This window comes from Gadus chalcogrammus, chromosome 14 (assembly GCF_026213295.1).
Source record: "Gadus chalcogrammus isolate NIFS_2021 chromosome 14, NIFS_Gcha_1.0, whole genome shotgun sequence".
Taxonomy (NCBI): domain Eukaryota; kingdom Metazoa; phylum Chordata; class Actinopteri; order Gadiformes; family Gadidae; genus Gadus; species Gadus chalcogrammus.
Genome location: NC_079425.1, coordinates 17,679,784 through 17,693,101, shown reverse-complemented (window position 1 = coordinate 17,693,101; position 13,318 = coordinate 17,679,784). Strand labels below are relative to the sequence as shown.

General features: G+C 39.3%; 1 protein-coding gene across 1 annotated transcript in view; it reads left to right on the top strand.

The window, feature by feature from the left end:
- The first annotated feature begins 619 nt into the window (after positions 1-619).
- Positions 620-13,318, top strand: part of uacab (uveal autoantigen with coiled-coil domains and ankyrin repeats b) — a 37,703-nt gene continuing 25,004 nt past the window's right edge. The window contains exon 1 of the mRNA XM_056607236.1: positions 620-816. Within this exon, the coding sequence (XP_056463211.1) occupies positions 769-816 (48 nt within the window). The 5' untranslated portion in view covers positions 620-768. The remainder of the gene's footprint in view (positions 817-13,318) is intronic.

The following is a 13,318-nucleotide window of genomic DNA, read 5'->3' as shown; positions in this document are numbered from 1 at the left end:
GTCATAAAGGCAAATTAACCACCATGCCTAAGTCATGCTGAAAAACAATGCTTACACATGAATTTATGCACTACATAAATCATTCTGATTGCCATCAAATAAAATAAATAGTATCAATCCAAATTTTGGATGGTCGATTCTGGTTGCCTTCACTCAAACCTCAGCAGGGGGCGTTGTTTCCCTGTGTGTGTGTGTGTGTGTGTGTGTGTGTGTGTGTGTGTGTGTGTGTGTGTGTGTGTGTGTGTGTGTGTGTGTGTGTGTGTGTGTGTGTGTGTGTGTGTGTGTGTGTGTGTGTGTGTGTGTGTGTGTGTGTCACCTACTAACGTCGGTATCTGATCCCGAATTATTTATCATGCCTTAAATACGACATAAAAAAGTAAACATTTATTTGAATTTCTTTTTAAGGTTCTTCGCGGAAACAATTATGCAGGTGTTTTTTTTGTACAGGTAAGGATGACGCCGGAGGCCTCTCTGTCCTACGTCGTCCCAGAGCTTTTCAAAAGTTCCCAAGGAGCGACGCTGTCGTCAACAAGGAAGTCCTTGCATATGTCGCCTCCCATTGGTCTAAACGCCACAACGACCACTGATACTGATGTTCTATTGGGTGAGCTGATCTGTTGCTCATCGACAAGTACGTTCAGTTTGTGGTTAGGCGTCAGGTGAAAAGAACCCAAACGGGAAGAAATAAGTTAGAAGTTTACCTAAGTAACTGCGCTTTTAAGGATTTTCTACACTTCGACAGAACGTATCAAGAAATAACAAGACAAAATGAAGAGTCTCAAGTATCGACTGAAAAAGCATGAAGTTAACATCATAGTAAGTTGTAGCATGTATTATCTGTCTTTCATGTTATTTAATTTGTATAACTTCATTTGAAGTTATGTTATGCCTGTAGCTCAACTTTTTTGCCATCGTATCTTATTGCTTAATTTGTATGCAATACTACCATAACGCTGACCTTGTCGTTTAATTCACCGACAAGTTCCCGCTGTTACGGCCTATTTGAAACCAACATTTAGAAGCACCTGCTTTAATACTGGACGGAGGTAAACCGTTTATCCTACCAAGTAAACTACATGGAATACTTCGTGAGGGTCTACATGAGATGGCCTAGATTGGAAAAATACACCGCGTTCTTCCACCGTGCCGTAGGACTCCCATAGAAATCAGTGCAACAAAGTAGCAATATTTTGGTTGTTATGTGGGATAACCTACTGAGGGCCTCTAACCCATTAGTATCTCATGTGCTTCTTCTGGTAATGATTTTAGGGTGTAGACTAGGCTGCACTGTACGTTGTAAACAACAATCCTTCTTTGGTTACGAATACCTAAAACTAGTCTAACTGTATCGTGATACTGGGACGGTGTTTCAAAATGAACTCATGCTTAATGGGAGTGTTTTTTATGTATACAATAGTTTAGCTGCCGTTGCATTAGGCTATCTGACGGGACTTGCGCCTACATGGTCCTCCCTTACAGAGGGTGCAGTGGGTGTTGGGCACTGCGCAGTAGGGCTCCAAGCAATTACCATGAGAAAGGCAACGAGCCTGTGAAGCTGTCTGCCATGTGATGAATGCTCTGGCTGGCCTTCTTTAAGTGGGAGGAAAACTCCTCTGGAAAGGAATGCCTCGCATTTTTGCATAGATGGAGCTGTCCCCTGAATCAACTCGGATGTGGTGTTGTATTAATTGATAAGAGAATACGTAGGCTAGGTCTACTTCACTTCATTATTGTGTGTCTTGGTTTGTTGTTTAGCTATCCGTAAACAGAGTGGCTCATCTATAGTCATATATAGAAATGTTAAAAGTCTTTGGTTGCTTCCTGCTTCTAGATTTAATCCGATATACGCCGTATTTTAAGTAGCCGTACATGTAGTTGGAGGGGGAAGTGGTGGTAAGGGATTTTGTATGGAGGAGGAGGGGGGCGTGTAATGACATGAAACCGTGAAGCAATGCTCATTCCCACATTTTTAGTTTTAGAGTAGGGAGAGAACCCACTATGGAAAGTTACCAAAACGGTATTCCATGCAATCCTTTTTGAATAATATTTTAACTTCTCAACATTCCTTATCTATTTTTTTTTTCTATTACAGGTTGCTCCTACATGGCCTTATCAAATGTTTTGCCCTATAATGAGTCATTCATAAATAGACATTTCCGATTTTTTTGTATCATCATTATTAGTGATTACGATTTAATTCTGTCCTGCACACCTAACCTAACATTATTATACTGTGATAACTTTAAAATGTTCTGTGTACAAAAATAACATACATTTCAGTGATTTAAGTCATTGACAGGCATCAGTTAGGTAGAGAAAAATTGTTGCCCATCAATGCCAACAGCTGGATGAACAATTGCATGCGGCCGTATAGTTTTCCTAGTATGTAAACAACCCAAACAGGTTTGGTCAGACAGAGTTCTCTCGAAATATTTTAATCTTTTGCTCACTTGGTCAGTACTGGGATAACAAAGCCATTTGTTCTAGATTTTGTAATGTATTTCCTGCGTTTGCACGACTGACTCTCCATTCAAGTGTGATTTCAGATTTTCCAATATCGTTGAGGCAGGCTGACTCCCTAGCTTAGGGTGTGTTTCTGGTCGTGTGAGGATGGTGCCGGCATGGGGGTTGGAAGTCTCCTACTTGATGAGTTTTAAATCTGCCACGCCTAGATTGGCCCGCTGCCGTTTGTTTTAATCGTTGACATTACTCATTCTCTTTTTTTTTTTTTTAAGGGTTAGTCAGGTCATCAGAATCATCTCAAACATTCAAGATATTTCACAATCAAATATACCTAATGTCTCAGTTCTCTGAACTGAGTAAAGAACGGATTCATGCAAGGATCCTTTCCTTTATGTCATGGAGTGGGTCTTACCTGAGCATATTCCTTTCAATCAGTGGCATTGGTGCCGTTGGTATAGGCTTTTGCCCTCACAATTCTTAATGTTCATATACAATGTTCTTCCATTTGGTAATAGTCAGGTTGAGTTCAGTCCACAATTCAAAGCAAAATGTTAAACCTGTGTCGATGGAGGTTTGTCAATATATAAAGCGGGGGTATTTGAATTCCCTTGATGTAGTCTTTTAGTTTCTAATGACTCGTAGGGGGAACCGCTGACCTTTCAAAGACTTTATAGCTAGTTTATTGCTTCTGGTTAGATCTGGCTAGACCTCTTAGCTGAAGGCTTGAATCCTCCTGAAGGATCTTCCAATGTTGATTTTCCCTCAGGCAATTATTTAAATGTTTCTTTAAATAACTTTAAAATGGGTCAACCATTCAGCTTCAATCTTATTCATTCTGTAAGAATTGAGGAAAAGACATCCATGTCACTGTAAGCAATATATAAATCAATCGTAAAAAAAATCAGACTATCCCTTTACCTTTTCCAGATAACTAGTGATGGCGTATAATGTAATCAAAAATGTAAAATCTCCTGAAAGACCAATAAACAAGGAGAATAGTTGGAACGGAACACCTATTGAAAACAGACCGTTTTTTTTGAGCAAGGATAATTTCAGCGGTGATTTTATGGATTATGGACATAGCCATATTGTTTCACTATACATGATAGGATAATTATTTTAAAGATTTTTACGGATTTAACATTTCATAAGAAAAATACTTATTCAGCTCTGGAACCTCCTCCCAAATGCACGGGCACAAGATACAAGATAAACATTTTCTTTAAGGATCCTTTTGGAATATTCAGAAGACATTAATTTATATTATGTTTAATTTGAAATGCAATGCCTTCCTTTCTAATGCATGACCACAATTATAATATTTTTTATAATGCCTGAGATGCAATAAAAAAAATAAAAAAAAGTTTGTTCCATTCATTCTTATTATTTTCTACAAAAGGAAAGAAAATTGGTTTAATGGGATCAAACGAGTAAAGGGATAACCTCCAATGTAACAACAAAAAGTATGTATGTTTGTCTGTTGTTTGAAAATAGCCCTGCAACTTGAGGTTTAGATTTTATTGTGTTTTAAAAGGGAGACATTTTGAACGCCATTCCCTCAACAAAGGCCTAACCAAAAAACGCATGCCCGTGGACCTTTGCACCTCCACACCCAGGGAAAGACAGATGAAGGGCTGTGAAGGGAAATGTTTGGCTAGATAATAAACAAGATCACACGTGATAGGTGAACGATTAACACCCTCTCTTGAGGTAAACACATGTTTGTAAACTACAGATTATTTGTCTCACGGGAGAAAATTACTTCTAATAACCCTATCCGACTGAAATTCTTGTTGTACTTCTGAAGTGAAGTATAGCTTGTCAGAAATACAATTGGTACCCTCCTTAGCCGTTATGTAATGCTTACCTTTCCTTCTTCCACTGTTACCTGATCCCTTTTTCTCTATGTATTTTAATTCTTTGAGCTTTTAAAGCCCTCACCGTGCCCAACCATTCAGTATTTTCTCCCTTGTTTTCAATCTGATCACAACCAGTAGGAAAGGAGCTTTGTGAACAAAAGAGCCGGGATCTTCCTCCTCAGTGGGGTGGTGTTGTCTTACTGCTAAGAGTAGAACGGGCCTAGGTGCTGGTGAGGATGGTGTGGTAACAGGATACGCCACGAGGGGATGGCGGGACAATGGGTTGGTTTTGCATTGGGTGCAATTGTGGTGAAAGTACCAAGTAAAAGCATCTCCGTTTTCAATGTTATTTGGTGGAGTGGGAAAGTGCACTTAATGGGCGACCATCCCTTAAAAGGTTTATGTTGAATTCTTGTGGGCTCAGGTCTCGTGTTATATTACTTTTGGAGGAATCTGTTTCCTTGCCTGTTTGAGATATTGTGGTGCATGTTGTGCTGCCATTCTGCAGTGTCTGCCATAGACCTGCAATAGTTTGAAACAAAATGATAAACATATTCATCGTTTTTTTTATTTTTGTTCATTGATTTGCATGGTGGACGATGAGAGAAAGTCTTTCATTTGTTGGTTCATGTCTGAATGTATGTTGCAGAGGGTTTTCCGTTTGAGTCGTTGTGCTTGCCTAACTGGATACACCTGCAATGAACTTTTATTTTGTAGCTCTACATTGGATCCCAGCTAGGCACTATCCCCTGCAGCTTCCCCAAGGGGAACTGCAGTAAATCCATGGGTGTACCTGCATTACTAAAGAATCTATGGAGCCACTTATTTGACTCAACACCGTCGTATTCCTTTTTGACATTATCTATTTCAACTGATATGATGCAACATCATATCAATCTTAAGTTGACAAGGGAAAACTGGGAGTAATAGGAACATGTCAAGGAAATGTAGATGTTCTAGAATGTATTGCATATTGTTCTTCAATTAAATATAAACGTTATTGCCAATTTGCCACTATGCGAATATGATATGTTGGAATATGTGTCTGAAGATTGTATGAGCAATGTCATATTTTAGATTAATTTTGGGCATTTAGAACTGTTGGGTTGACCGTCAAGATGTATTCTCCAAATCAGTAAGGGAAGAGATTTCCTGATTGGTCAGAAATTAGCCGGGAGCGGTCTTAAATTGAAATTGGTGTCCATGTCCTGTGTGTACCACCTCCATCTATTCATCCATCTATTGTTTTTTTATTTTATTAATTTGATTGTAATTGTTAGGTTTTTACCTACCCGGGGAGAATTGATTTAGCCTCACGGCCAACACTGACACAATACATTGATATCTGAACTAAGTAGGATTATTGTGTATTACTGTCCCAGCAAAAAAGCTCTTGAATAAATAAATACAATGGGATGAGCAGTCAAAATGTAACATCAATTTTCTCAGCGCATTTCAATCAAAAATAGCAGATTGATGGATAAGCCATGTCTAGTAACACTCTGATAATAGCTCTTACTAGATCATGTACCTACAGCACCTCTTTCACAGAAGTGTTATGGAGATGTTACGGCCAAAATATTGTTGTTTTTTATGTACTTTGCATGTACTAATAAGAATTGTCGATATACCGATGGTATATATGTTGTCTGCCGTTGAATAAGAGGCAGTCAAACATTGGTCTGTTGAATTGACTAGGAAATTAGTTCCATTCGAGCCGAGTTTCAATTGTAACACTTCCCAATGAAATATGTAAAAACATATATCATTGTTGAGTTGTGTGCTTGCATTATCCCAAATAATGTTCAAACCCAGATAAATCTGGAGAGTTGTTCAAGGTAATTGTATAATACATTTGGACAGAAAAAGAAAAAGTTAGAGATTGAGAGACTATATTTGACACAGAGACACTGAGTTATCAGTCCTCGCAAAGCCCCTTCATCCTAACGCAAAACGGGGGGGTTTAACAGGTAATAACGGTAATCCAGTGGAGACGGTTTCTTTATATATTTCAATATTGATCATACCAACGACCAAGCTTATGCAGTGTTTCAAACACACACACTTTACTTGGGTGGGCCGCCTAACAGCCACTCAAGTTTATATTGAGTCGCCACTCAAGGCGACTCAGTGATGCATTTCATTTATATTTTGAGTGTACGTTGCCGCCTACGTCATAGTTTATCCACACACACACACACACACACACACACACACACACACACACACACACACACACACACACACACACACACACACACACACACACACACACACACACACACACACACACACACACACACACACACAGAGAGACTGTGATGATTAGAGTCTTTGACTAGCCCCTCCTACACACTCTGAATCACAACATGATCATAAGCGGGAGGAAGGGTTGTTGTTGTTGGCTTTACGCAGCAGAGAAGAAGCCTTTTAAAATTCCTGAATAGAATCAATCTCAAGTTCTCAAATCAGCATGCCACAAATACCATAAATCGAAATGTCAAATGCACGTTCTAAATCTCAACAAGTTCTAGTTACTTATTTTTTGCTGCTTTTTATGTTGTGTGTGTAAAAGGTCAGCAATAGTTCCCATCAATGTACTACAAATATCGTCATTTATTGTAACCTATTTTGTATCCAGTATTTGAGCTGCATCCATAACGGGACTCCACTGGTAGTTGGACTGTTGTGTAGGGCAGGTATTTGGAATGGTTCCGCCCATAGGGGACATCCCTTGTACTGTATTATCTGCTATGTTACTCTGATCAGGAGACCCTTACAGATGGTTGATCTGAAACAAAAGGAGTAGATCATATGCTGATCACGCCATGGCTGAGATCCCCTGTCATCCAATCACAAGCAGTGGCACCGCACACCATATGGATCATGGTGTCCAGTGACCACTTGGTTTCATAGCGCAAGGGTCCTGGTGACGTGCTACCAGGACAATTTCTGTACCATGTTATATAGTTACGAAGTCTGCAACCCTAGCTACCACCACAAGTGGAATCAAATTATTTTATATGGTGTTATTATATACCGCTATAAAGTGTGCAGTAATGTTTTCAAGTTACAACTACGTTCAACACAGTCATTAAGTTATTTCTAGTGTGTTGGTTTTGACCAGGGATAACATTGCTTGGCTATACCACAATAGAATATGCCATGTAAAAACTGCTCTGTTTTGGTAGAGGACTCATCTATTGGTAAGGTGTCAAGTTTACGTTTGGTGACTTGTGCCTATTGTTTTGCATGTGGTTTGCCCTCTGAACTGCCAAGCAAAACGGTAGACATGTGCTGTGCGGAGTTTCAGATTTTCTGGATCCAAAATGGCCTAAATCACATACACACTTGAGGATCTTTTAATATCTACAGTTATTGCATTTCAGGAGCTCTCAAATGATGGTCCAAAAGATGCTAGATTATTTTGCAAGATATAACCAATAGTCCTGTTGCCAACGGCTTTCTCCATCTCTAAACGTAAATACCGGTTTTATTAGTTTAAATTGCTCTTTTTCTGCACCACTGGACATGGAGGGATATTGGTCTTGCTTTTGAATGGCACAAATGCAGATTGTCATTCATGATTTTTCTTAGAGAATTACATTACATTTCAATCTTCCTCTCTTCAATAAGACAGTATTGTTCCGTTTTTTGCTGTCATGCCTAAATTTGGCGCTATGCGCTGCGCCCTTGAGATGTGGAACTTAATAAACATAACGTCTAGCTCTCACTGTCCCAATACACAATGGCAGTGTAAAACCAGATAATATTTCTGATATAATTTGAAGACTATCACTTGCTAAGCAGACTGGGAGAGCTGTTCAAAAGTCTGGCTTAGGTCCCATGGCTACTTTCCTGCAGGTGTCCTTGACCTCGTATGACCAATATTTCCACTGGTGTGTGTAAGCGGGGTAATTCAAAGAATTAATTATGTAGTAGTTTGAGTAGCTGGAAGAGTAAAGCATCTGCAGCAGTAAACCATTTGTAGATTGGTTTGTGCGGCCTATTGTATAATCTTTTTTTAATCATCAAAACATCTTCAAAAGAATATAGATATATTAAATGTATAGTATGACGACTAGGGAGATATCGAGTCCTGAACCTTGCCTGAAAACCAGGCTGTTAATTCTTCTTCTTGTTATCATAAATCATGCCAAATACATTATTGGGTACGTTTTTCTCATAAGGCATCATATTATTTAATTTCATAGCCCTTAGGCTAGGTGGAAGATGGGGTGGAGGGAAGATGAAATGGGGGAGATTACTTATTTCACCATTCTTCCGAAGAATTCCCTTATTATACTCAAAGCTTGTCTGTATTTTACTTTGTACAAGTACCCACATAGAAATTTTAACTTCTGTCTGTCTGGTCATGAAGGAAGTAGGAACGATTTATCGAAATGGTTTCGATAAATCGGATATCCTTGACTTCTCAGTCCTTGAGACATATCGGTTGTTGGAATGCCTAAGAGATTATTTATAGTCTTGTGAGATAACTTGTTTATAATTATAAATATGCGCATCAGCAAAGACACAAGTTACGATAATCATAAAAAAATATGAATAGTCAAAGTTTTAATGCTAAAGTAACTGATGTACTCTTTAAAGACAGGACCGACCGGGCTTGCTTTGCTGTCGGGTATTCCAAACTAGGCTACTGGGACATGGCCGGGGTCCACACATGAAGACTTGACTAGCATATTCCCCTGTTCTTATCTGAAAACGCTCACAGACGGGAATGAGATCCGCAAGGTATATTTGTATAATAGCTCCTGGTTTTATTGACAGCTCTTCAGAACAGAGCAGTCATTACTACTGAGACAAACCATGAATTTGTATATATTGTATATATTAACTTCCTGCTCGGTAAACATTTAAGCAGCAGTTAAAGTAATTAACGTTGACAATGAGGAAAATCGTGGGTTTATCTGATTGTTAACATTTAATACAGACATCTGAGATCTGTTGCAAGAAACAGGCCTTTTGTTTCTTCCCATTTATTGTTGCCACCATAATCCCTAATTTCAGTGTGTGTGTGTGCGCCAAAGCAACCAGATGGATTAAACTGCACACTATTTATTAATATTTCATCAATCAAACTGATACAATAAATGTCTTGGAATTCCTATAAAAAGGCTGGAGTAACTCAGGGATTGATTGGATTGATTCAATCTCAGGGGAATATAAATCTTGATAAAGGGACATTTGTTGTGATTGAACCGAGCAGTGTACATTTTTTCTAAAAGCTCAACGGACACACCGTTTTGTAAATGAACACAATCTCTTCATAGGCTTTGTCTGAGTGATCTTCTTAGTGGTATTGTGTTAGGTCAGGATCCTGGTTACTCAGCGAGAGAGACAGTGTGTGTGTGTGTGTGTGTGTGTTGCTGAGGTCAGCTGTGGCCCACCCAGAGTCAGTCCATAAGCCACGGCCCCTGTCTAAATCCAAACCCCCACGCACCCGTCCGAATTGTTAATCTCCACACACACACACACACACACACACACACACACACACACACACACACACACACACACACACACACACACACACACACACACACACACACACACCCCTCATCCTCATTTAGCTCACAAACTCAAATCTCCATTATGGTACCCCCCAAATGCTGCTATTGGGCTGTTCAGGGTAGGGCCAGTGAGGATTGCTTGTCACAGCATGGGTGAACTGGACAACCAGAAGGGCTAACTAGCCGCTATCCCCATGGAGCCAGTCCCTAATCCTAAAAACACAGCGCACGCTAGCCACAATTCAACCCACGTGAGCACAACTCTACCGGCCTAGAACAGACTTCCTGAAAACACAATCAAAAATGTTCACAGTGTAGGTTCAGTTTGTGTGCACCAGTACCCTGCAAGCATTTCTCAGATCCCCCTTGCAAAACCCAGTGTTGACTAGTAGGGACAGGAATTAGCTGAGACCTCACAATGCAATATGAGGATTTAGCTTTACTTAACCCATTCCCTGTTTTCAAATGCAGAAAGCAGTTTATCACTGCTTATAAAATGGATAGCTAGCTCTTTGACTCTGATTGCCCATGCTGGTGTTGTAAAACACACATGTGACAGCACAACATTCATTTTTAATACAGGGCTCAATCTCAATAGGATGCTAGTCTGTATTGTCATGCTTTACAACGCCCCCTCGGTGTTCCAAACTCAACGTAAACCACGGTCTCTCCTGGCTTATTGCATAATTCAACCTTTTCACAGTACTTCAGTGTACATCCGTCCCATCCCCTCCCCCTTTTTTTGTGGCAAGCAATTGGGGTGATCATCAACAGCATCTATGCCCAGGTTCCATCGTGCCCGGACAAGCCAAGTTCAACAAAATATGGCCACATTAACAGAGGTGGATGGCCCTGTAATGGCTTGGACGAACTTGTTGTCAGAGATTGAAAGCCCTAACTCTTTTGCATGCCTTGCCCAACTTGACTTGACTAGCGCAGCCTCTGTTGTGCTGCTGTTATTCTTAATCAAGGGAACTGTTTTCACAGGCCTCAGCAGGGGTGGTATGGGCTGAACCCAGCTCTGTCTGTCTATCTTTCCTGTCTGCCCTAAATCTCTCACTAACTCACTATATGGGCCATTGTTTTTGTTTTTCATTTAGTCATTGCTCCCAACAGCTGTTATTCATTTGCGAAGAACATACTTATTGTCGCTCCACATCGTTCGACGTGTGCACATTGTTATTTAGTTGGGTGACTGAGTAAACATTTTCTTGTGAGCAACAATAGACGCATTGCAAAGATCTGTAGTGGCCAGCGTCATTATAATGAAAGACAGATCTAGAAATCAAACAAACATATTACAGAAGATCATTGCGGACCAATTTCACCCCTTTCTACAACGTGATGCTTTTCATGTATTTTGAAAGAGATCAGTGTTGTTGATGGATTCAGTTCCTTTTATGCCACCACAAATGATTGGTTAGCAAAATAATACTTCCCTCCAGTGTTGGCCCAAACCAAATGGAATTTAGTGCATTGTTATGTTTAGTCATTTTTCTTTCGGAATTGAGTCCATTGTTCTATTACTTTCCATTTTATATGGCCAGCTGGAATAACGCCAGGGAACCTACAGCCAAAACCAATAACCGTGCTTCATTTGTTCATTCTTCAGCCACTAAACTGTGTTGTTCCATTGACGCCAATTTTATGTGTAACTGATGGAGTAGTCACTGCATTGTGAAGTTTCTTTGGGAATCAAGGGAGTAATGGCAGTTCCCTACATGACCTAAGCAGAAATACCAGGCATTTCTTCCCAATCCTATCAAATAGTGCTGTACAGTCTAATTAGTGGATTAAATAATTTAATTTTTATTGCTGTTTGGCTATGTTGATTATGTGTATCAGGTTGACTCCCAAAACAAAAATCCCAAGGGAAAGATTGTGGTTTCTGTAGTTTATCTGACTGGCATTAGGAAAAAGTATATAAACGATTGCTCCTTCTCATCACATTACATTTGTTTCTCTTCCAATAATTTTGGAACTACAGCGCTTTTATAAAAAAATAGATAGTAGATCTGGTTTATTTGGGGAAATTGTGTATTTTGCTTTGATGGTATGCTTTGTGAGGCCGGAGAGAAATGAATGCATAGGTGGTAATAAGAATAATTTGGATTAAACATGTATGATCAATAAGGCTATTCTTGAGCCATAGACCCAGACCTCATGACAGACACACCCCTGGCCGATCTCCTGGATCAGGTTCAGTCATCTCTCTGTGTTCCATATCCTGCCTCTACCTGCTCTTGCACCTCTCATTGTGCTGCTCAGCCCTGACAGGCTGGCTAGTACCAACAGAGTGTTGCATACCACTCATTAAAAACCACAATACATAGCTATTGAAATGAAATAGAAAGACAGAAATGCCTTGTACACAAACATGAACAAATTAAAAAAGTGGCATTGTACATATTTAATGGTTTGAGCTTACCGCTTCCTCATCTTCCTTGTATCGGGTACATTTACGCGTTTTAGAATCCGGTGATCTTTTCCATGATCTGTGAATGGAAAAGAACATTCCTTTATTCAAATGTTTTGGATGGCTTATTGTTCATTAAGTTGAGAATATTAGTATGAGAGTTACTATATTCTTTTTTTTACATTTTTTATTGGTGCGTTTATCTGACCGCTATTTTGCAGTATTACTTGCCTGATTAGCCAGGCTACTCTTGTATGATGAGCCCGCTTATGTCATCCACTTGTTACTGTAGCTTCCACCAAAAATGGATGACGGTCTCTGTTTTATTGGTTGTATTGCAACTTTAAAGTTAAAAACTGATAAAAAAAAGGACTAGATTGGTTAGGGCACAGAGCAGGTTAAATAACGCAGTCATAAGGTAGAGCAAAGTACATCATTACTTTATTTTATAAAGTTTAAACCATCCATAAATCAGGCCTAAACATGGATTAAACATGCCAAACGCATAACAAGATAAACAATTCTATGGTATAAGGTTTGACCTTTAGTTGATATAGGAAATACTATTTCCTATAATCAACTAAAGGTCAAACCTTATCACGCTACAATCTGCAATCACTTCTTTTGCAAACCCACAATTGAGATTATCAATAAATTAAACCCTTCAATGCAGGTTGAACCCTGAAGTCCTTTCATTATTTAAAGGTAGAGTAGGTTGAATTTAGTGCCATCTAGTGCCTTTAGGTTGCAAATTGCAACCAACTGATTAAACACCCCCTCCAATGTTTCTCCCTCTCCAAGTAGGAGAAACTAAGTAGCCTCCTGAATGGTTCCAAAATTATGACATTGTGGTTGTAGTTAGTATGTAAAACAGAGAGCTGTTTGTCCATGCTATGCTCCCAATGTAGGTATAAATGGCTAATTGAAAGTTAACGAAACCACATGATTCTTTTCCTTCCCCTTCATAGGATTACAAACTTAATAAAACATCATTATGAATTTCTGTCCTTACTAAATTCTAAATTCTGCACCTTTTTTAAAAGCAA